This window comes from Colias eurytheme, chromosome 3, assembly GCF_061535395.1.
Source record: "Colias eurytheme isolate Ceu_HAF_F1 chromosome 3, ilColEury1 Martin Lab GWU primary, whole genome shotgun sequence".
Taxonomy (NCBI): Eukaryota; Metazoa; Arthropoda; class Insecta; order Lepidoptera; family Pieridae; genus Colias; species Colias eurytheme.
In genome coordinates this window covers 7594752-7620891 of record NC_142982.1, presented here as the reverse complement: position 1 = coordinate 7620891, position 26140 = coordinate 7594752, and the positions used below count along the sequence as shown (strand labels likewise).

At 37.1% G+C, this 26140-nt stretch overlaps 2 protein-coding genes across 2 annotated transcripts in view; one reads left to right on the top strand and one right to left on the bottom strand.

Moving 5' to 3' along the window:
- Positions 1-18276, top strand: part of LOC149909736 (uncharacterized) — a 42845-nt gene extending 24569 nt beyond the window's left edge. The window contains exons 3-11 of the mRNA XM_090119831.1: positions 4211-4392; positions 5236-5331; positions 6159-6267; positions 7671-7804; positions 8129-8320; positions 8458-8598; positions 14157-14305; positions 14649-14822; positions 17014-18276. Coding sequence (XP_089975957.1) covers positions 4211-4392; positions 5236-5331; positions 6159-6267; positions 7671-7804; positions 8129-8320; positions 8458-8598; positions 14157-14305; positions 14649-14822; positions 17014-17088 — 1252 coding nt within the window. The 3' untranslated portion in view covers positions 17089-18276. The remainder of the gene's footprint in view (positions 1-4210; positions 4393-5235; positions 5332-6158; positions 6268-7670; positions 7805-8128; positions 8321-8457; positions 8599-14156; positions 14306-14648; positions 14823-17013) is intronic.
- A 2711-nt stretch (positions 18277-20987) lies between these two features.
- Positions 20988-26140, bottom strand: part of LOC149909735 (putative multidrug resistance-associated protein lethal(2)03659) — a 34512-nt gene continuing 29359 nt past the window's right edge. The window contains exons 22-27 of the mRNA XM_090119830.1: positions 25631-25870; positions 24988-25174; positions 23934-24106; positions 23070-23169; positions 22562-22702; positions 20988-22167 (exon numbers count right to left, since the gene is read on the bottom strand). Of these exons, the coding sequence (XP_089975956.1) occupies positions 22123-22167; positions 22562-22702; positions 23070-23169; positions 23934-24106; positions 24988-25174; positions 25631-25870 (886 nt within the window). The 3' untranslated portion in view covers positions 20988-22122. The remainder of the gene's footprint in view (positions 22168-22561; positions 22703-23069; positions 23170-23933; positions 24107-24987; positions 25175-25630; positions 25871-26140) is intronic.

Here is a 26140-nt window from a genome sequence, read left to right as displayed (position 1 = left end):
GCATACAATAAACATAAAATATGTGTTTATTTATTATTGCAATCAGTGTTGAAGTTATTACATTGATATTATATAATTTAATTTCAGTACTCTTCAAACGAAACTAGTGAATATATAACATATTTAATCGGAATTGAATCAGCGAAGTGTAATATAGGACTATAGAACTTTATAGCTTGGATTCGGCGAAATCGCTGTAATGGGTTTAGAGCTTAACGCTTAGTTTTATTGCAAAACATAATCAATAGTGCAATATGTTTTAATAAATGTGAAACACGATTCTTGAAAGTCTATTTTTAATCCAATGACAGTATTTACGCCGTGCACAAAAAGTTCACTAAATTGTTAGCAGACAATTGCGCCCTTTATGATATGAATCTGGAATCCGTCGAGTAGTTTCCATGATTACCCGTATCGCATTTCCCACAATCGCATCTATAGTTAGTGTCATTATTGTCATCGGTGCGTGACGCGGCGACGTGTGATTACCGAGTAATGCGAGGGGTTCCTGGCTGTGCTCTGCGACAACTGGCGACTGCATATAATTGTGGTTCTTTCAGAGAAACGGCCAACACGTGAATTCCAACAAAGAACTGTTCCAGTTGCTCGGGGCGGTGTCAATTTGGCGGCCACTAGCCCTAATTACTCCTTCGTGGAACCTCAGCACGCTCCCCTCATTAGTACGCTTCGTGCTTCGATGTGTACTCGTTTGCGAATTGCGCCTGTGTGGGAGGGATAGATAAAACTAATGATAGTTGATAGGCATCGCTATCCTAATAAGTTACTTTAAGCCGCTTATTTTCTGAACGGAGAGCCAAAGGCCAGCGTTAGTTAACTGTTATACATAAATATTTACTCCGTGCATATAGTAAGCGGGTGTGAAAGGTATACTGTGTCTGCGAACTAGAATGTCAATATGTATTGTACTTAGGAAGTTTACTGTTACCTATACATAATTCCTTTAAATATCCAATCCAATATTGTGGCGAGAGTGGATTCATTCAATGTTTTATTTTGTCGCAATATCAAACCGATCAATGAAGTGGCCGCTGTGTAATATAATTTGTTCGCTAGTTCCAAAGTTTAATATTTTTAATAAAACGATCAGTTAATTAAAAGAATAGACTATCGATACATATACAATCGCCTCTATATCAGACAAACAAGAAAGCGTATTAGCCAGAATTACAGCTAATTCGCAGAAGCAGTGAGAGCCTTAGTACATTTTTTACACTCGACTAGGAATTGACGCTTGGCTGCTCAAGATTGTCGAGTTACAGAGAACTCGACTCACAAGCACATTCTCTATTCACTGAACGGGCTCATCATTATAACTTAGACTCAATTAATATCAACTTATTCTATCCTACAATTCAAGATTTATTAGGGAGCAAAATGATGCGATTTCAGGCGTTTGATTTAACAATTACGTTGGATGTTTTAAAAGTTGTTAACAAACAAGCATAATTTGGGATGACTATGATGCCTATATAATGACTATAAATACTGCAGAGGTGAGCCGTGGTGCTTACGAGTAATTAAAGGCAATAATCGAGATTCCGGATTCTCTATAATGGGTAATTCCACCTTTTAGAAATGCTTACTATTATGGAACTTTATATATGACGATTAGACATATGGGGTATGCAATAAAACAATGTTTATACATGAAATGCTTATGAACTAAGTGAGTAATGATGCGATGTATTTTTATCTTCACTTTATACAATGTATTTATTATATGAATATAAGCACAGTCGATCGTCGTGGAGCAAAAAGCTACTAACAGTATATGAATAAACAGGTATCCTTTGTCTCTGTATAGGTGATGCACGAATGATTTGTGGCCGCAAGTTATGTGTAAGCCGACGCGCGGGTCAAAGACCGGTTCGCATTTCGGATGATTTCGCCGGCCTCGGCCTGCAGGGGCTGTCCGGTGCGCCGGCGCGGCTATGACCTCATCTTAGCTCTTTTTTGAGACCTTTAACGTTGTTCGACCCTTTTCATTGATTCTCAAAAATGGTGCTTCTAATCTAGATTAAAATTAAAATGAAAACAACATAACAAACAGTATAAAATACACAGCGCGCACTCCGCTTTTTCTTTATTTTGGTGGTATGTAAAATGGTCCGACTTAATGCTCTTAAAAATGATATTCTCATTCTTAAGAAACGTTAATATCATAATAATTGCGTCGTACCTTTATAGCAGACATAACATTTGCAGAGGAACAAAAACTTGAGACGGGAGTCCACAAAGGGCACCGCACTCTGTCTGCACTTTGCTTTTTATTTCTTCTTACATTTTATGTATTCACGTTGTTATAGATTTCCTTCGGTAAAACCATGTGCGTGTATTGATGTTCATGTAATTGTTTCTTCCGAGAATATACATATTGAATATAATTATATTTTTTAATATTTGCATTTTTCTTACTTAACTGAGTACGCGTGTTTATAAAAAAATAATTACCAATGGGACCGAGAGGTTTTATGTAGATTACTATTATTTTTTATAAGATAATACAAATCTATTCATACGTAATGGAATTATGCACTTAACATAGGTAATATACATACACACACTCGTATACATATACCTCATACATTATCGACCAAAGAGGCTGGAAAATTTCTCACATTCCCAGCAAATGAATTGAATTTGTGAAAAAATGAATTGAATTGTCATTGTGATCGCGATGTGATCATCTTTCCACATTTAAATTATCCACGTGTTGTTGATTGAGTCAACGCTGCTTGTAAAAATTACTCCTACTCTACCTAAATTAAATTTCTAAGAAACTCACGATGACGTCTCATTGTGTCCTATTTATAAAAACAATCATTATACCAGATTTTATCCACTACCGTACTTTTAAGTTGATTTTCGCAGAGTAAAAATAGGGTTTTCACGTTGACAATATCTGTTTTATAGTTGTTATTTAAATTTAAAACTAAGTTGTATCCGCAATTTTACCCGAAGTGCAATGTTCAACCGGATCCATTTATAAATTATAGAGCATTTTATTTAATTTCAACTCGGTAGTGCTTTTAAATGGTTTACTGAAATAAAGCTACAGTCTGTATATGTATCCAAAGTAGGGCGAGCGAAATTAGTTTTAATGCGTTACAAATAAACAGAGTAATTCATAAATTCATTAACGGTCTCGAAATGGAAACATATCTAGTGGAAATTCAGCAGGTTGCGTTCGACGATTCCGAGAAATGATCCTCACGCGGCCTTGCGATGAAACATCGCTCGAATGTTTGTTTTACTTTTATAAACCGTTCAAATACGGCTCCCGCGGAACTTTACTACTCGCAGGAATCGTTGCTTCGCGCGACGTTTTGTTTGCGAAAGATCCATTCCCTGAACAATTTACAGCTGGTACCGTTCGCGCCGAATTATGGGAATATAAATATTTAGCTAGCGTTTCTTAGATGTACGCGAGTTGCGGGAAGATTAATCGGTGCGCAGATGTCGTCCGAAGCCTTCGAAAGTCACGATTTCCTCGTTAGCGAGAGTTTAATAACGTGATCCTGTTCGCGGAATGGATGTCATGTCATCGACAGCTGCAGTCGCATTACGTCGCATCGCCCGCCGGCCGCCGCTGCGCCGCCGCCCGCCGCCCGCTCCGCCTGCTGCTCGCTTCCAGCGGATCGGCGCTCCATTAGCCATTACTGCGAATTGTTTCCTGTAATAGATGTGTGGAATTGATCGTGTCGCAAATTGCAATCTCCCTGATATTATAAAAACACGTGTATCAGCCCGCTCTACCTACGACGCCGCGCTATATGTAATGATTACGAAATTAATACGGAACACAGTAGTACGGAACGACACAATTATATTTGTAAATTATGAACGCATGTTTATCCAATAAACGATACGATACATAAATAGTTGAGAAAATATATCATCAAGCATTACAATTTAATGAATCGAACGTAATGTTTGTTGTGCACTTCATATTTGTATTTCACTTAATTCTTTGTACAAATATAAAAACAGTAATAAAGTTTTTAATATTTGTAAAAAGATTCAATTTAGTAGGTACTTTACATTATAATCGAGTCTTTTGAGAATTCGCTGTTACGATTTCCTTGTACTGAATTCAAATAAGTTCCCCTAAGGAACCTGTCCTTCCAAACTCTAGCCTGTACAAGTGTTCAATATAACATCGATAGCTCAACGAAGATGGTTTCCCCAGGTTCAAAGACGGCGTAGCATACCCCTGGTCAGCTGGTGTGTCGAACCTGATCCTGTACCCCGAGGCGGCGAACCAGACGCTGTACACCCGGCACGCGGCCCGCACGGACTCCGGCAACTACACCTGCCGCCTCAGCAATGAAACACACAGCGAGACGCACACCATCAGACTGGATATACTGGGTAAGCCCAACTTTGTTAATAACGCGTGTATTTGCGTCTTCTAACTAACATTTTCATATGGTGTGAGTGTTTGTTTGATGTTTTGAAGTCTGCTCAAACTCACTTTATAAGGTTACTTTATAGTAGTTAAATTTTAAAGGTAACCTATTAAATATAATATCAGTTATCTCTTCCTGAAAGTCCCCTGAAAATCGATCCAGTCGTTTAGTTGATCCAGACATCTCTCTGATTGTATTACTGAAATTTAAAATAATATTAACTACATATATCCACCACCATTCTTTACTGCAATACCTAAACAAGGAAAATATGTTTTGAAATTCAACTATATCGAATTGATAAGCATTTTATGAAGCAATACTAAAAAGGCCAATGATAAAGCAAAATACATAATGTCATTGAGACTAAATCAGATTAATAAGACGTAGGTATCCGTAGATATCTTGCTTCGTAGAATTGAAGAGAAAGTATAGATGTATCAATAGAATTCTAGTGTGGAACCTTCATCCATCATAACTATGTATATGCTCTATAGAAAGTTGTGAGAAGTAGTAAGAGAGAGAGACGACGTAGATTCAAATAAAATTTAATACATATAAAAGAACATATACATAGTATCTACATATAAAAGAACATGCCACTATGGTTTTTCATTGGGTAGCTTTATTTTAATATAAGTAATTTAAAATAATTTATTTAAATTTCTCTTTAAAGAGCTTTAATTATGGTTCAACAGCATCTTAAACGATCTGCTACATTTTAAACGAGATTTTTTCACTGCGCGTGTCGTTCGCGGAAATTATCCGAATCATTCCCGCAATAAGCTCAATTTTCGTTTCACAGAAAAACCGACGGACGCGCCACAAACAATGTTCATTTCAAAGGACCAGTGGGTGGAGGAAGGGAGCAAATTGCGGCTTTTCTGCGAAGCGCTCATCGGTAAGGACTATGAAATTTCACTCTTGATATTTTCTGAAACATATGTCCGTTTTGACAACCCGTTATGGTTGGGTGGTAAGTGGGATTAAATGGATGAATAACCGTTGGCCGAGTGAAAGGGTTGATTTTTGTATTGTTCATGTTCGCTCGTATTATGCACAATTTATTGATTTCATTTTCTTGTACAGCAAAGAGCAATTTATGCGTAGCAGCGAGAAAAACAACAAGGTCTTCCGTTAGTTGCTGAAGTCTTATCGATGTAAATGTAAACTTTTATCGGAAAATAAGTTTGACCGCGAATGAATTTTTTACCCTCTAGAACTCTCGACATACAAAACTCAGCCTTCAATGCCGTAGTTCTCTATACTAAAAGCTGATTAGTATACTTCCAGGTTGACGATTGATTTGAATTTTATTAAGTGTTTTTTCAGACTACAAGAGATTATTACTTTTCGGTAAACTTATAAAATTCTTTGAAAGCAATGCCAGTCTTATTTACCGAGATACATTTTTAAGCAAAGTATTCCAGTTAGTCGTATAAAATGTAATGAAGTTCTTGTAATTTAAACGTTAATACTGCTCCTTGTTTACTTACTTTTGTTTACAAATTCGTATTGCTGCAATAAAGACGAGTTTTTATCACGTTATAAGAATTTAAATTGTTTCTCTATGTCATTATTCTTATCAAACAAAACAAGTTTAATTACAAGCACTTAATTAAAGAATTAATGTTTTTGCGTAAATGTTAGCAAGTATGAAAAAAAATAATAAAAGAACGTAAGTAATTGATATGAGATATTAATAATGTAGAATTTAATTTATTGTAGGTCGTTCGTATTTGGCCGACGCTCGAAGTGATCTCCGGTGGCTAAAAGTGTGGCCCAATGGGACTGAAGGTGAACTGTTGGCTTCGCAAAATGAAATAAAAACGACAAGGTAATTAAAATTTGCTACTGGTATGAATGGGAAGTTCTTAGGAAAGTTAGGATTTAACATGTAATGACACATACCCATGGGTGCATTACTAGTATAATGAGTATAATCAATATTTGTTAACTTCTGTATGGATTGTGTATTTAAACTATATTATGTTTATCTAGTACACATTTCACAGTCAGGACACTTTCGATTTCTTCATAGTTATCCGATAATACAATGCCTGACTCACGACTTGATCCAAGTGATCTGACATTAATTAAACTGACTTTTAGACTGTATAGCTTACTTTACATAGAAGGTAATTAATTACCAAATTAATTACCTTCTATGTAAAGTTTTATTCAAATAGTTGCGTGTTTTAAACCTCATTCTACAGCTTCCGAAATAATAAGTCGTGATTGAGTGGTCTTCCTAGAGAGGAAAACCAATGTATCGTATTAGAAAAAGGGTTATTGAGTAATCCCCAAGGATGCAAATATGTGCCAATGTTAATTCAAGATTAGTGAATGTAAGTCCCTATTACTTTGCGTCAATATAATATCCAGATTCTAGAGTTATAACAAAATATACATCTCATAACGTGAAGCAAAGAGAATAAATTCCACGATTCGAAAGGTTGTCAGGTTACAGGGCAACTTGCGAGAAAGGAATATGCGAGGAAGTTGGTGTCGCAGCGAAACTTGTATACGAGTACGGGGAAGTTTAATTGTTTTAAAGGAACCCTGTTCATAGAATGCACTAGTGGATCTATGATGAATTTTCAACATTTTCAACCGATTCCAGAAAGAGCAGGGTTTCTACCTCATAGTGTTCCACTGGATGAACCGATTTTAATGATTATGTCTATTTGAAAGCTGGCTCTGCCCGTGTGATCCTATTTGAATTCGGTCCTGTTCTGACGAATGGAAGGCGGTTTATGTTTTTGTTAAATAATTATATAAAGCTTCAAAGTTATGAATAATTTATTATAGATAATACTATCAATATTTAAACCGTACCTGGAAAATCGAAATTATCCCAGTTTGTTACATATAGTATTGTTTTATTTATTATATAGTGGTTGATGTCGAATACCGAATAATTTATTTATTATTGTCAAAAGAATCGAAATATGCACGCAATATTTGTACATAAACATTTGCCCAGTGTGGATGTGGTCAATAACTTATTTATAGAATTCTAATTTTTCATTAATGGAATCGTGTCATAGCGATATTGAATATTAAAATGCCGCTGCAATACAATTTCCACGCAACGAAATTCATAGCTTTACAATCACGACTTCCAGCAACACGTTTCTTTCTGAGAAGTTTATATCATGTGTGACGCAACTCAGATATCAGTTCCAAGAGTAAATCCTTATTGTTTGCGTGCCGTGTGTGATATTTAGTTATTTTCAGGGAGGACGTGGAAGACATTATCGGCTCGTATCTGAACATCGACCAGCTGTCCGTGCAAGACTACGGAACGTACGTGTGCGTGGTGCATAGCAACGATGTGGTCTTCAGGAATTACGTCACCGTGCACTATAAAAGTGAGACTTTTTGGTTATATGTTAGCGTGTTAGTTTTGCTGTACAAATGTTTAGACACTTAAAAGGATGTAAACATTAGAGGCTAAAATTGAGTTTTTGGAAAAGTGCTTTAACTAGAGTATGGAAATTATAATGACTAATTTCATAATTTGTATGAATAATAATTAAATAAAAAATAAATGCGTCAGAAATTGAATTATCCTTTTACATTATTTTTTTCTTGTTTACTGACCCTACCATATGTCAGTGTCAGCTTTGGCCGCCATTGAAGATTCGTTCCTTGAATGAAACGCGTTATAATGTGTGTGTGTGGTGTGTGTGCAGACGGCGAGTGGGGCGCGGAGGCGTGGTGCGGCGGCGCGGGCCCGCGGTGGCGCGCGCTGGCGCTGGGCGGCGCGGCGGCGGCGCTGCTGCTGGCCAGCGCGCTCGTGCTGCACCGCCGCTACACGCCGCGCCTGCTGCTCGCCGCACGACACGCCAGGGCAAGGGCTGCGGCCGCTGCGCATCGCGCTAGGGGTAACCACTGTGTATTCATTTGTGATTGACGATGACGAATTATATCATCAAAGCTTACTCTGCGAACATTTTTTTGTTTTCTCTCAATGTATGTAATATATTATATGTTTTATTTATTTATGTATATGTTTATACAGTGATGGAAAAGGAATTCGACGTGCTAGTATGCTGGACGGCAGTTGACTCTGAGCTGGTGCGTGGTGCGTTATTACCGACCCTCGCCTTCAAGTACAAGTACCGCGTGCACACCGCCCTTTTGTCCACGCAACCCGATGATTGTAAGTATAGAAATTATTATTAGTAAGAAATTCTATATTAAATTATGTGTAAGGTATGGGGGGGGGATAATAGAAAAAATGTAGAGTGTAGAATTGGAGATTTGCTCAAAAACGTGATCAATGATCGACTTTTATAAACTCAAACTCAAACTCAAACATTTATTTATTCAATTAGACTTCTTATAGAAGCACTTTTGAAACGTCATTACATATTTTAAAATTTACCACCGATTCGGAAAGCAGTATCTACGGAGAAGAACCGGCAAGAAACTCCATAGTTGCTCTTTTAAATCATGTCAGTTTTACAATTTTACAAAATACATATGTAACATCATATATTATAATAACATGCCAAAGAACTGTCCTGTGGTTTTTTCGCGACAACCCTCCATGGGTTTTTATCGTCCATATATTCCTGAATACTGTAGTACGCTCTCTGAACTAGTACATTTTTTATATAAATGAATTTTTAACTTTAGCTAATCGGAAAAATGGCATTTCAATTCTATTTCTGTTCCTTGTGCCATAACAGTGTCTATCTCCTACTCTTGTGTGTAAGTCGGCGTTTTTGTGTACATGCAAAATATTATTAAATATATACTGTGATGGTACAGTAAGGATACCAGTATTCTTAAAGAGATCTCTTAGTGAGTCCCGAGCACGTAAATTATATATAGAACGAATGGCTCTTTTCTGTAAGATAAATATAGTTTCTATATCTGCTGCCCTGCCCCATAGTAGAATTCCATAGGACATAATTTTTTTTTTTTTTTTTTTTATTTGGTTCACAAATTGAAATTGACACATAAACAGCCTTAAAAACTATTTACTAAAACAAACATTTGCGGTGCAATTCCTAAACTAGTGAGCACATCGTGCTTAGTGAAACTACATAAACTGACTGACAATGTACACGCTACACTTTAAATTTTAAACTTTAAACTTCTATAGTAATTCAAGTAACACTACCATTATTTTTACACAACGCAGAGTAAATTTTACTTCTGGCTGAGGATAGAGAACTCGAGAAAATATCGAAATTATACCTAACACCATTATAGTACGAACAGCACCTGTATAAAGGAGAGTTTTGACCTACGTTAGTACGACAATAGGGTAATTTAAAGCACTTCCTATTTTCCAAACGGCTAGCAGGACGTGGAACTTCTATTTTAATGCGCGAAAGGAGTTCAGGGCAATCCACAAGACCATGTATCAGTTTGTACAGAAACAGTATGTCCAAACACTTACGGCGTACACTTAGAGGCCTCATTTTGTAAAAACTCAATCTTTTTTCGTATGATACCAATGTTTTGCATTGATTATTAATGTAGGACAGTTGATACACAAATCTTTTCTGAATTCTCTCCAATCTACTGGAATGCACAGCATAGCTGGGAGACCAAACACAACTGTTATATTCCAAGACGCTTTTTACAATGCAATTGTAAATAGGAATCACAACGCCAGGGTCCTTAAAGTATTTTAATTGCCTAGAAATGAATCCGGAAAGACTGGACGATTTACTTATTATGTGATCCATGTGATCTTTGAAATTTAGTGAACTGTCTACTATGACTCCTAAGTCTCTAATACTGTTTACTTCTTTAAGATTTCTACTTTTTAAAATATATGAAAGAGGTAACGTGTTCTTCTTTTTTGTGAAGTTCATGCAATAACATTTATTTTCATTTAATAGCATTCTGTTCCTGAGACACCAATCTTCAACGTGATATAATTCTTTTTGCAGCATATTCCTATCGTCCTCGCATTTGACTCGCATATACAACTTCAAATCATCCGCATACATCTTAAAATTACACTTTAGACCATTGGCCAAATCATTCACAAATAAGAGGAAAAAAAGGGGACCCAGGTGGGATCCCTGAGGCACGCCCGTTGGGATTACATTAGCTCGTGATGTATATCCACGAATCTTGACTAATTGAGTCCGATTACTTAAGCACGATTCGCACCCAATTCATAAATCTTTCTTAATAATAAAATATGATCAATTAAATCGAACGCCTTACTAAAGTCCGTGTAAATAGCGTGGATTTCCTGTCCTTCATCGATCGCGCCCGCAACATCCTCAATGAAACTGACTAAATTTGTGGTGGTAGATTTCTGTGGTAAAAAACCATGTTGTTCTGGGTGCAGTTTATGTTTAACATGCCAGTAAATTTTCTGTTGAACCAGCGATTCTAAAACTTTACCAGGTGCTGGAAGAACAGACACAGGTCGGTAATTCGATACAGCGTTTCTATCACCATTTTTATGTATTGGTGTTAACCGCGCCCTTTTCCAGTGCAGTGGGAAAATGCCATCTTTTAAAGATCTATTGTATAATTCACACAAAGGCCCAGACAAACTATCCGCGCAGTTTTTAAGAAAAACGTTCGGTATATCGTCCAAGCCGGATCCTTTATTTGGGTCAAGTTTTTTTAAAGCTGCACGTACCTCACATTCACTTAAACAAATATTACTTATTGAGTTCAAACAATCAGGTAACACAGATGGTGGGCTATTTTGTGGTTGGGATATTATAGAAGATGGAAGTAATTCATATACCGACTGAAAATATTCCGAAAATAACTCGCATATTTCTTCTCCACCGGAGGCCGTTTTAGTACCTAAGATCAGCTGGTTAGGAATAGAACCACTGTTGCGTTTTAAATTATTCACAAAGGACCATATATGTTTGGGGTTGGTTTTCAGTGTATTCCTAGCATTTTCTTTAAAGTTCTTTAAACATTCTTTTAACATACTATCATATCTTTTTCTCAGAATATAAACTGTTTCTTTGTCCCTCGGATTTTTGTATAATTTATACCTTTTATTGTATTTATTCTTTTCTTTCGCACATTTTATTAAAGCTGAACTAAACCAGATTGGATAGTTTTCACTTTTAGGTTTACTTAAGGGAGTATTCGCCTCTATAATGGGAACGATGGATGAATAAAAGCTGTTAACCATCCGATCGAGACTCTCTTCATCTTCCCAAATTTTTGACCATTGTAAACGCGACAGCTTTTCATTCATATCGGTATAATTAGCTTTTTTAAAATTTAAAATTGGAGTTCTTACCTGTTTTAGAAAGATTTGACTTTTTCCTATACTCAATTCCATCTCAAGAGCTGGATGATATGAATCTAAATTTATTAATGGCTGTTGACATAAATTAACCTGTATTAGCTTAGGAGTATCCGTAAGAACGAGGTCCAGGATACCTCCTCTATCGTTTTTAATAAAATTGCATTGGCTTAAATTGTTAAAGATAATATCATCCAAAAATATGTTTTCCACATTATTACAATTCGCTCTTGACGGTACGCAAGATGAGCTTTTGTCGTGTTCCCAAATTATATTCGGCATATTAAAATCACCCAATAATAAAGTAGATGATTGTTTAATCTTGTTACCTCTAAGCTTGTTACAAATTACATTGGTGACATTTTTATCAAATAATTTTACATAATCAAGAGTTATTGGAGGAGGCATATATACAGCACAGATATTTAGGTCATAATGCTTAGACCCACTAGCTATATCAATCGTTAGCCATATATCTTCGCAATTGGATTCCCACGAGCGCCTTCTTGTAACATTTAAACGCTTATGTACAGCAATGCAAACCCCTCCGCCGTCTTTTTTGCTGAGGCATAATCGTGCGGATTTACGATCCCGTCTATAAACATTATACCTATTATCCAGAATCTCATAATCATAAACAGATTCATTAAGCCAGGTTTCTGTCAGTACTATAACGTCATAATCACTTTGTAATACATTTAAGAAAAAATTTTCAGTTTTGGTTCTCAAACCTCTTACATTTTGATAATATATACTTAAAAACATAAAAAACGACAAAATAATAAATAACAATTAGGAAAAGTTAATTAGGATACCTATAACTAATTATTACAGGTTTTTAATCGCCTCCTCACTATCTATTAATACAGGTTTTGATGCTACGTTTTTACGGACGAATATTTTACCGTTCCTAACCCATATAAAATCGTATTGTTTGTGCTTAATAGCTATTCGCGTAGATGCATGCAGTTTCTTGTTCGCAGGGGACAGATGCTCGGTGACAAAAATTGGCTTATTGCCTGATATACCTAGATGTCCGGAGTGCAGCTTCTCCTGAAAATTGGTTCTATTAAATGTTCGAACAGCTGCCAGTAGTTCGTCTCGTACGCGAGGACTAATAAATTTCACTACTATTGATCGCGGTCTGTCAGTTTGTTGATTCAGTTTTTGAACTCTGTGGAAGTCAACAATCTCGTGGTCGACTATTTCTCTCGATACAACCCTTCCGAGCTGTTTAATAGTCGTCAGAATATTTTCACTTCTGTTCTCAGGTACACACTGAATCTCAATGTTACACGACCGTGATTTTTGCTCTATATTATTTAACTGAATATTTACATTAGTGATTTGAGAACGGAGCTCTTCGTTATGCAGCGTGAGAGTTTCTATTATCTTAGCCTTTTCCTTCACTTCTTTATTTAAATCATCAAACTGCGCAGTCACGTAGTTGATACTAGTTTTTACTTGCTCCAACTCCTGATGTTATAGCTTTATTATGTTCAGCAATCTGCAGTTTGACTTGTGAAAGAATAGTAGCGGTTGACTCTTTAAATTTTTCTTCAAAATATAACTTGAGGTCTTCTAATACAAAGTCACATGTACTGCTTGAAGTTAATGGTGGGCTGGGTACAATTTGCGGTCTTATAGGTGTGTTCGTGTTATCACCCCTTTTATCAGTACTCTTACAGTCAGGACACTTCCAATTGGCTTTGGCTTGTTTCGATTCCTTATTAAAATTTTCATTCGATATGCCCAGACACTGATAGTGATACTGCCCAGAACACAAAGAACAAATTTTAGAATCAATTGGTTTTATAATCCTGTTGCAAGCCCTGCACTTCATTATTAAGAGACGCTGCGGTATATAATGCTTTTATGATGCGTTGAATGGAACGTTATTCTTACTAATCTGTGATGTTGACGAGTTGGTAATGTTGGTAGACTGTATCGTTGACTTTGTCAAAATCAAATGACAGTGAGTATTTAAAACTTGACATCGGTTTATTAGCTTACTATTTGCGGGTATAATAAACTTTGTCTTTCTCAACAAGTTCGAAATCACTCAATATCTTGATAAATATTAATGATTCAGTGGAGATAACAATAATTAATTAAATTCACAAAGTGCCACTCAAGATTCACCAACTTTAAAACGGAATTATTCGCAAATCGTATGTAAATAATATTTATAATTTTATCACTGTATCACGTAGTTAAGCTTTTGATAATACTATGAAAGTAGCTGAAATAAACCAATCTAGCTGTATCTTCATCGGTGAGATGCCTTACCTTTCGGACTGCATATGCTGCTGAACTGAGCTTATAACTAAATATATGTTCTCACAGATAAGAAATTGAAATACGGTATACTAGATTATGGTCCTTCGAGGCTGATATTTATTTATTCGATCTCTTTACAGTTTCAGTTTGTGTGACGCGTTTTAATTTATATTTTTGTTCCTTAGGGTACAAGGAGATAGTGAGCGAAGCGAGCCGGTGCCGCTCGGTGGTGGCGGTGGTGTCGCCGGCGCAGTACTCGTCCCCGCACCAGCTGCTCACCGCGCTGTGCCAGCTGCGCGCGCTGCCCCACCCGCCCGTCGTCGTCTTGCTGCAGGTACACACACACACACACACACACACACACACACACACACACAAATATACGGGCACATTCATTCCCACACACAGATAAACACACACGTACATGGGCCTAGTGAAGGCACTACATTGCCTCATGCCTCAAGATTGAGTATTAATATTGTGTAAGATATAATTTTTGGATTGAACGCTCACTGTCGTTAATTATCCTAACGGTTCATGTGTTAGGAAAAATTAATTTATTTGTATCTATTTAATAAAATTTTTTTTTACAAAAAAAAACGTATCTTAAAAACACGTTCTATAGAGTAGCTTTTTTCTCTTCATTTGATTTTAAACTTATTTTTATTTGTGTGCAGGACCTGCCGAAGCTGAAGCGCGAGGCGAAGGACGGCGGGTCGCGGTTCGTGGAGGTGCTGCGGCGGTCGCGGCTGATCGCGTGGCGCCACGTGCACGACCGCGCCTTCTGGACCGCGCTGCGCCTCGCGCTGCCGCTGCCGCCGCCCGCCGCCCCGCAGCCCCAGCAGCCGCCCGTGAGTACACACAGTACATACACACAGATACACGACCTTACGTGGCCATATCGCCCCGCAGCCCCAGCAGCCGCCCGTGAGTACACACAGTACATACACACAGATACACGACCTTACGTGGCCATATCGCCCCGCAGCCCCAGCAGCCGCCCGTGAGTACACACAGTACATACACACAGATACACGACCTTACGTGGCCATATCGCCCCGCAGCCCCAGCAGCCGCCCGTGAGTACACACAGTACATACACACAGATACACGACCTTACGTGGCCATATCGCCCCGCAGCCCCAGCAGCCGCCCGTGAGTACACACAGTACATACACACAGATACACGACCTTACGTGGCCATATCGCCCCGCAGCCCCAGCAGCCGCCCGTGAGTACACACAGTACATACACACAGATACACGACCTTACGTGGCCATATCGCCCCGCAGCCCCAGCAGCCGCCCGTGAGTACACACAGTACATACACACAGATACACGACCTTACGTGGCCATATCGCCCCGCAGCCCCAGCAGCCGCCCGTGAGTACACACAGTACATACACACAGATACACGACCTTACGTGGCCATATCGCCCCGCAGCCCCAGCAGCCGCCCGTGAGTACACACAGTACATACACACAGATACACGACCTTACGTGGCCATATCGCCCCGCAGCCCCAGCAGCCGCCCGTGAGTACACACAGTACATACACACAGATACACGACCTTACGTGGCCATATCGCCCCGCAGCCCCAGCAGCCGCCCGTGAGTACACACAGTACATACACACAGATACACGACCTTACGTGGCCATATCGCCCCGCAGCCCCAGCAGCCGCCCGTGAGTACACACAGTACATACACACAGATACACGACCTTACGTGGCCATATCGCCCCGCAGCCCCAGCAGCCGCCCGTGAGTACACACAGTACATACACACAGATACACGACCTTACGTGGCCATATCGCCCCGCAGCCCCAGCAGCCGCCCGTGAGTACACACAGTACATACACACAGATACACGACCTTACGTGGCCATATCGCCCCGCAGCCCCAGCAGCCGCCCGTGAGTACACACAGTACATACACACTGATACACGACCTTACGTGGCCATATCGCCCCGCAGCCCCAGCAGCCGCCCGTGAGTACACACAGTACATACACACAGATACACGACCTTACGTGGCCATATCGCCCCGCAGCCCCAGCAGCCGCCCGTGAGTACACACAGTACATACACACAGATACACGACCTTACGTGGCCATATCGCCCCGCAGCCCCAGCAGCCGCCCGTGAGTACACACAGTACATACACACAGATACACGACCTTTCGTAGCCATATCGCCCACGCACACACGTGCAAGACTCGGCTGTGAGTACACACGCATACACATAACTAGCACGTGTATATAGCACACACACGTATACACATAAACATGCCTGACAACATAATATTATGTGCATCTCGCCAATTAGAATACAGCTTACACACATACACGTTTTGCCCGTTGGTACGCATATCCGTCATACACACATGCGGACATACGTTCCGTCTGTTCGTATACTTACGCAAACACGCACGCCTTGTTAGTGTCTTTATAAAAAGCGACTTTACTACACACTCTTACAACCAACGCTTACGCACGCATACGCACACATACGTAGAACAAAACAATAAATGACAACGGTCAGTTAAAAGAGAGTTAAAAAAGTAAATTGTTATAATTCGTTTAAAAGGATTAGCATTGGCACCGTTTGTGAGAAATTTACCTTGGCAGTGCTCTTTACAATGTTTTCTTTAGTGGTCCTAATCACTCATATCCAGTTAAGCTTATTACAATACAATAACAAGTTCACAAGTTGCTAACGTAGATTTAATATGTACAGCAATAAACTCGTTCTACTAGAAAATATATTAAACCATAATAATTCCATAGCACCTCTAGAAATCAGTTATACGTTTTTTAATGCCAATGTATGTATTAGTAATCTGTCCTTAAAAAAAAATAACGTAAAGGATCGTTTTTAATATCCCATATAAAATAGAAATTTCATACTTTTTAGTCCTTTCTTCATTTTTTTTTATTACCATAACTATAAATGAAATAATGTTTAATTTCTAATCCTTATGCAATGTATATTTTTATATTATTGCCTTATTGATCATAATGGTTTTTTTTAACGTTGCAGGAAAAGACCGCAAACCCAGTGGAGACGGAAGAAAGCAAATATTCTCGCTCTGGAAGCATGACCGCGCTCGTGTAGACGCGTGTGTGACTGCCGTTGTATGGGACTCGAATCTTTCGCTAAACGAAACAATACTTAGTTCATATAAGTGTATTATATAGTGATAAATAGTGTTTGACACTAACTCTGGTGAAGTGCCGCTAATGAGCAAGAAGACTGTGGATAGTAAGTTAGTTCTCTTAATATTTATCGAAATAAATCACATTACTGTTGAACGTAGGACAATATGAAAATTGTATACAGTTTTCTAAGATCTCAGTGACGTTTCTTTTCGATAACTTAAGACTATCACGAATTTCTCATTTCTCTTTCTCGTGCCAAAGGGAAAAATTACATGACAATTATTTAATCTTTTCGGTTATATCTTTTAGTATTTATTTTATTTATCTTTCGAATTAATGTCCGCGAGGCAATTTTAGGCGTTTGAATTTATTTTGTTAATTATAAGTATTGTTCTTCTCAAAATTGAGAATCTGTCCATTGTATTAATTTAATTGTTTTTGTGTTGTGTTGCTTGTTGTAAATTACGGTAGCTCTTATGTATGAAGTGAAAACTTTGAAAGCCTCACATATATTTAGATACATTAAAGCTGTAGTGTGTAGTAGAGCGAATGGTAAAATGGTCTGTGATAAACAATTGTTTGTAACTGAGCTGCAGCATTATATATTATTTTATAATTCATTTAGTACTTTTCTTTGTACGCTGTTCTTTCATATTCTTCATTGTAGAGATGTAGTCGTTTCAACCTCTTAGCATGTCTACATTCTAATCTTACTTCTCAATTTGAAATTAAATTTTTGTATAACTTCATACCATTTTCTTCATAACATGAAGGTAGCTAACGTTGAACATGCTTATAGAAGATAGTGTTAGATTGGTGTAAAAGTGTAATCTCAGAACCAGTATTCAGAATTACCATGTGAAATAAGCTTTTGTAAGTGCAATATCCTAAAATGTCGAATATTTAACTGTCTCGCATAAAGTGGGTTGAAACTCATACTTACATCTCACATATTTTGTATGGATTGTTAAAAAATATTCAGTATTCATGTTGTTGTAAATAGATATAATTTTCATGATAGGCGATGATAGCTAAGCGTCTTTTGTATTACTCTACATTCCGAAGTGTTTTATATGTTAATTAAGTTCGCTTTCTGTGGATAGCATGTACGTATAACGACTTAATAAATGATTAAGAATAATAATAGTTGTTTTATTTGATTTTTAATTCTCTTTCTAACAATCTATGAGAACAGGACATTCTGTACACACCATCCCGCTTTCTCCTCACATGCTACTAGAAAACTATTATTTTTCTCCTGGTAAATTATGTGGGTCGTGTTTAGGTTTGAAATACATTTTATATATTAAAAAGGGGAATTATAAAACGAGCGAACAAAAAAAAACTTTGCGACTGATGATGACATACTGTTTTAATAACTTGAGCGGTATGAATTTGACTAAGCGAAAAATTAACTAAACTGACGACGAATATTGATTTATAATAAAATCCAGAACGAGCTTACAAAAAGTGGATTGTGATAAATCCATTTCAGATATTAAAATTTTATCCGAGCGACTTCATTACTAAGTGAGCGACTGGAAATACAGAGAGGGCAACTTCAATATTAAGATAGATTCGATTTTTCTAAGTGAGGTTATACTTAGCGAACTACTAAAAAGTTCACTTTGAGCAAAGTTTTGTAAGCTGCTTTATTAATGATTATTGGTTACTGATATTCTATTTGAGGGCTTATGTTTTTTATTTTGATACACTTTTTTAATGAAAACTACAGATTTTTAAATGCGCGCGAATTCGAATGGGGGCGGGGCGACGAATCGACTGGCAAGAAGGATCGTGCGACTGTCCCGAATTTTTCAATAGATATGAGGTGTCGTGGCCATATCGTAGATTTGCTCATTTCATGAAATGGCCAACATAGTTTGATCGTCGTTATCGTGTCGATTTGGTCATCGACATTTGGCCAGATCGTATAAAATATCTTAGAGAGTCCATAAAACATTAAAAATTCAGAATATTTTAAGTTAGTGCCGCGGTAGCGCCGGCGAATACCAGAAGCGAATGTTTTTACTTTTTTTCAATAGAAAACAGTTAGGTTAGGTTAGGTTAGACTTTAATAAACAACGCACGAGCCGAGCGAGCAAAGCGAGCGTGCCGCGGCAGCGGCCGGCGAGTGCCAGAAGCGAATCGCTTTTAAAAAACAAACAAAAATGGTCGCATTTCGTGCATGCATATTACTTTATTTTTACGGAGTTCATTGTTTTATTTAATTACCCTTATATTTCAATAATAAAATTGCTCAACTAATAGAATAGTGTTTCTTCAAATAGTTATTTCATATTATTTTTATTTTTTAAATGTGAGCTCATTATACTCTGCTCATTAGTGTATTTTTCAAAGTGGTTTATGTATTCGAAACACTTCATTTAAGATAAAATGCCGCTCAGTATAAAAAATACATTTGCCAAATATTGAAAAAAATGCAGGACGTAACGTTGACACTCAAACAAATATTAGGTCGCTCAAATATTATGAAGCTGCTCATTTTGTATTTTAAGTAACTCAAATTAATGTTTGTAAGTTGCTGTTCTGTTGATTTCTCGTCACTCGAAGTCAGTCGCTCACTTAGTAATTCTATAACCCAAATTAATTAATTTTGACACTTAGAACTGTAATTTACAGTCACTCGTTTTATTGCTACCCTCAGAGTTGCTACCCTATTAAAAATGTAGGCGTGCGGCTAGATTACAAAGTAAGCGACTATAAATACAGCAAAGAAAAAAAAAAGATTAATAAGATATTGACGAATTTTTCAATTGAGTTTTTATGGAACTATTTATTTGAGATGTTATTAAAATATTCGAGATGTTTTTATGATCAGTTGAAAAACATATTGAGAAGTTATTTAATTTAATGGCGGTTGATTAATTATTGCGACAATAGAACATGAACAGTAATAAAAATCAATAAGTCGATTATTTTATCTGTGATTTTATCATACAATGTCAGTTCTTAAAATAGGTAATTCAGCAGTCCAATAATTGAAATGAGAGGTAAAAATGATGGAATAAGCGGTTCGATAAATAGTTCGGCAGATCATAGCGAGCGGTGACACAAGGAACAAAATGTACTTGTCCAAACTTTTATAAAATGTATATGTGTAAACATGTGCCATACGCTTGAAGTACGCTTAAAACATTCCACTCGGACAAAAAAGGAAGAGAGGCAGACCGTCGAAAGCCAAACCTGCTTTTATTATATAATAAGTTTAGTTTTTCTTCAGCTTTATAATATAAGTATAGATAGAAAAAAATTTTGCTGTTCTTTTGATTTCTAGACAGTCATGGAGTAAGGCGACGATTTTGTTATCTTTGAATCTTGCCTTGAGTTTCACTTTTGACACGTGTGCCCGTCACACATGCTCTTTTTTTATATTTAACTAGCGGCCCGCCCCGGCTTCACCCGTGATACATGTTTACGTTTTCTCTCCATAATAACCATCCTCGTACTTTAATAAATATTATAAAAAGATAATTAACGAAATCGGTTCAGCCGTTCTCGAGTTATGCGCTTACCAACACATTTTGTGATTAATTTTTATATTATATGATTACGACCCAATTTTTAATTAAGTACTAACAAAATTTGTCGAAAACCTCAGCCCAATCCTACTTTATGATGATAACAAATTAATAAAAATCTTAGAGCCACTACGCTTTATAATGTTGTTTGTACTATAAAAGGGTAAGGAATAAATGTATCAAGCTTGCGGTCAGAATAGATTGGAACAAGTTTTGTACATTTGAAGACAAAAGCATGCGTAACTAACATCAACGTTTAAACGTTCAATTACCGCAAAAAAGGATGAAGAGGGTTGCATAATAAAAACCAGAATTGCAAATGTATTTTTTATTACAACATTCAACAAACAAGATCTTATTAAAATAGATTCATAATTAGCAGGCACTGTATATATTTAACATTGAAATACACATCACACAATTAAATTTTCAAAATATTCGAGAAAAAATTCGCACCATAATAATGTAAGCTAAAATTGATCTTACATATTAAGTGGGTTGGTAACTAAGATTCACATTATTTCAGAAGAAAAAGAAAATAATTATTCTAAGTACATCAAATTAAATAAATCCACGATAAAACCAGATTGTATAGAAACTACTTAAAAATTAAGTACTTAAACGTACTAGCTACCCAATACACGGCTGATACAATGCGTTATATCAAACTTGGGCTAGCTTATATTTGAGCTTTAATAAATTATTTCAATAAGTATTCGATTGTAATGAGAAAGTAGGCAGTCATTTGAATTCAATTACAATTATAATAATTTAAGTAAACGTTAAAGTATAAAACTAAAACCTGTCGCTTGTACAGGACACACATTTGAAAATACATGCTACACTTAATTAATAGTAGTGTTTGTAAATTAATTGCAAATCGAGAAAACGCATTAACTGAGGGACAAAGCTTCAAAGACAAAAGTTCAGATAAGATTTGTAAGAATGCTATCATTATATGGCAGTCAAGGCATTAAAACATAAGTTCATTTCTTTCAATGCAAAGAAAAGAATAATATTTACGGTTATTAAATAAAATTGAGAAGAACAAAGAAATAGTTTACTGGGTAAAAATTGCCTTAAACGTTCGATAACAATTCTTATTGTACGCAGTCTTTTATATGACACAAAAATATTGAAAAAAAAATCTCATATTTTGTATCTATCATAAAAAAATCAACCAAATGTGCTTTTCACTTCAATGTATCATATAAACCACTGGATATTTAGCCAAATAAGTGATAACAAAGGAAAAAAACGCGTTTTCTCGACATGCAATCTACAAAGAAAATAAATTATGTTCAACATACAATCTCGCTTAAGAACAACCAGAGATCGTTGGTCCCTAATAAAGGACGTATGTAATTTCGTAACTAACATGTGTTCAGCGAAACGCTGAATTGACTAAAATAAACTAAGTAAGTATAGGAACGAACGGCGAGTGATCTTCACTCCGTTGCCTCTGTTGCTTGTGGGTATTTCTTGTTGTATGCCTGAAAATAAATACACAATAATTAATTTGCACATAATCACATTTGTTGAAAATTCATTTAAAGATCTACGCTCGCTCGGAGATTTTCAAATACAATATATTTCTGAAGAAAAATTCAGTGCGATGATTTTTCGTTTTCTATGTAGAATTATTTATTGGAATAAATAGCTATCGAAAAATATTGAAATTTTTAGAGATTAGAGATTATTATTATTAGGTTTTAGTTTTAATTCAACATACGGTTCTAATAATGATTTATTTAAACAAATCTTTCACTATAATTATGATGATACCTACAATCTACACATTGATACATTACTGTCACAAAGATATCAATAGATGGTACACCAAAGACAAAGCGAGTCTTTTTTTCCATAATATTATCAAGTATATACCTGCAAGGCGACTTTAGCCAATATCTCGGCCATAGATCGTCCGGTCTGTTCGACCATTCCGCGCAACACACCGTCTGGTTTCTGCAGGAGTATATGCGGATGGTCGAATTCAACCATCTGACCCGCGTCCATTACTAGCACCTAGGGAAAAAAATAAAAATAATATGGGATTTATAAAAGCGAATAATTAATAAAATTAAACCTTATAAAGAAAGAAACACTCATCCAAAACATTTTTTAAATTTAAATAAAAAACAACTTAAATATCTTACTTGGAAGAGATTTAACAAAGTTATTATGTATTACAATTTTAATATAAATAATAAACAAAGGACAAAATAATTGTTATTATTCGATGCGTGCGTTTCATTTTAACAGATTTAATCGATTGATAAAAAACAAATTCCAAGCATCAAATGTGAACTAAACAGAGACAAATGAGATATTTTAATCCCATATCTAGAAAAAAATTGAATTATTAAGTGAAAAAGGTATAATTCATTATTACTTTATCTGAATCCATGACAGTGTGGAGCCGATGCGCGATCGTGAGCACGGTGCAGTCGGCGAACTTGTTGCGGATCGTTGTCTGAATTAGCGCGTCCGTTCTACAATACAAAATAAATGTATGAACAAAAAGTGTATAAATAAATTGTTTTAAGCATGTTCAAATTGTGATTAGATTTTTATTGGATATCATTTTATCAGATTTGGCCAAGAATGTATTTATTGCGAATTATGTAATTTATTATTGATAATATCATGTAACTATATGTATTTAGACTTTAGATAGCTTCTGTACATGAGACCGTATACACTTACGTAAGTACACGTGCGTATCTGTAGTATTTTGCGTGCACGTGTGTATGCAAAGAGTATATATTATGTGTACATGAATGCCTACTTGTATGTGCATTCTTTTGTAATGTAAATTCAATACATCTATGTGCCCGTTACGTACGTGTGATTTCATGTACGCGCCGCATCCTTATATGTAATTTTGGAGCGTGTCTCGTGTTTACAGTACGTGCACATTACATGTGTGTATGCGCGTATCCATCTCGTACTTCTGCTGTAAGTGCATTTGGTTTTGTTGTAAGTGTATGTGCGTGCTCTAAATGTTTGGGTGTGTTTTCTTTTAGCGTGCAGGAAGTATTATTTTGTAGCATGTTGACCACACGTTACGTACGCGTAGCTCACACGTATACCCGTTACGTAATCGCAGCGCACACACGTATCCCCGTTACGTACGCGCAGCGCACACACGTATCCCCGTTACGTACGCGCAGCGCACACACGTATATCCGTTACGCGTATGTGTGCGTGATCCCTTATCTTGTTCCATGTATGTATTCTTTATTTAAATACTAACTGCGGGTCCACATTGGCGGTGGCCTCGTCGAGCACGAGCAGGCGGTTGCGGCGCACGATGGCCCGCGCGAGGCACACGAGCTGCCGCTGGCCCACCGAGAAGTTGCCGCCGCCCTCCGACATGCGCGAGTTCAGACCCGCTGGTAGCTCCATTACCGCTTCTTTTAGTTCCACCTGTATGGGATGTAATGGAATACGTTCAGAGAAACGTGAATTATGATAATTTGCAAAAGTTTTAATTGAGCGTGCTATGCCTGTCTTAAAGCACTCGAAAGTTTTATCCGACATACGCGAGTTTAGACCCGCTGGCAGTTCCATTACCGCTTATTTTAGTTCCACCTGTACGGGTAATCACTACATAGTATAAAACAAGATTTTCTCTGTCCTTATGACCCTTTGTATGCTTAAATCTTTAAAACTACCCAACGGATTTTGATGCGGTTTTTTTTAATAGATAGAGTGATTCAAGAGGAAGGTTTTAGTATATAACTAGATTTCCGCCCGCGGCTTCGCCCGCGTTTTCAGATAAAACCCCGCATAGTTCCCTTTCCCGTGGGATTTCCGAGATAAAACCTATCCTATCTCTCAAGTTGGATCGAACTGCACATGGTGTGATAATTTTATTATAATCGGTTAAGTGGTTTGGGAGTCCATTGAGGACAAACATTGCGACACGAGATTTATATATATTAAGATTTATTAGGTTTTAGGCAAAGCGGGCGAAACCGCGGGCGCTAAGCTAGTGAAATACAATCAGAGAAACGTGAATTGTGATAATTTGCAGAAGTTTTAGTTGAGCGTGCTATGCCTGTCTTAAAGCACTCGAAAGTTTTAGGTGCTATCAATAAATAAAGACTGCAATGTGGGGAAGAAACTATACACGGCCTAATTCAAAGATATTTGAGTACTTTTTCCTGAAATATTGCCAAGTGTAGTTGCATTACGCATCATAAAAATAATGAAAACGCGCGAATAAAAACATTTTCACTACATCATGCGCACGACACAAAAAAACGGACCCGACTACATTGCTATCGCTCTTTTTTACTACTGACCTCTTCCAACGCCCTCCACAACACTTGATCCGGGTACTCATCAAAGGGGTCGAGATTGTGTCGCATAGTGCCCGAGAACAGCACCGGCTCCTGCGGGATGATCGAGATCTGACTGCGCAGTTCGTGCAGCCCCAGCTCGGAGGTTTCCCGACCGTCTATTATGATCTCGCCTTCGATTGTTGCCAGTCTGAATGAAAAAAAAAAAGACAAAATTAATAAATTATACGTACTATGTTTTCTTATGATATACTTTCGTTAGAATAATATTTGTTATTACACTGTTATTCTTATAGTTCCGTTTTCTATGATTATTTAATAATATTTTTTTGTATATCATTCTTTTTACATTAAGTATCGTGCTAACTGGTCATAGTCTAATGATTTTAATAAATATCCAGACAAAATGAACATTGTTTTATTGTACCATGGATAATTAATGCTTTTGATATAAAAGTAGAGAGAAGAAAAACTTAAGAACTTATAGATAAAAGTCAAAGATGGGACGAAACTAAACTAATATTATTTTTATTTATAAATATCTGCTAACCGCTCCAACTCTATCCATTATAAATAATCACATATATATATTATATACATTAAATAGTTATTGAACTTATTAATTTCAAACATGATGAACACATACCTAAACAGCGCGTTAATCAGCGACGACTTCCCCGCGCCCGTTCTCCCCACGATCCCGACCTTCTCCCGCGGCTGCACTTCCAGCGTCAGGTCCCTCAATACCGGTGGTTCACCCGGCGCGTAGTACAAGCGCACACGCCGGAACTGCACCCGCCCGGCAGACGGCCAAGATGGCGGCGGCTTCTTGTTCGGGGGAGACTCGAGCGGAGGTTCTGGCTCGATGGACGAGTACTCTTGTATTCTGCGAATATTGTAAACCGTTACATCACTGATCAGAGGATGTGGCAATGTTGCTCAACGACGTATCGAAGGACGACGTATTAAAATGTATAGTGTCGCCAATATGCATACAGCGTACGGACATACGTAGGAGAGACGTCGCCAGTGCCTCTTAGTGAGGTAAATCTCTTGTTTTGGTAGAGTACCTTTCTAGTTTGATATAATAAACATTTCATATGGTTTAGTGTCGTATAATGATATTTATAAACAAAATTCCTAATATTCATTGTTA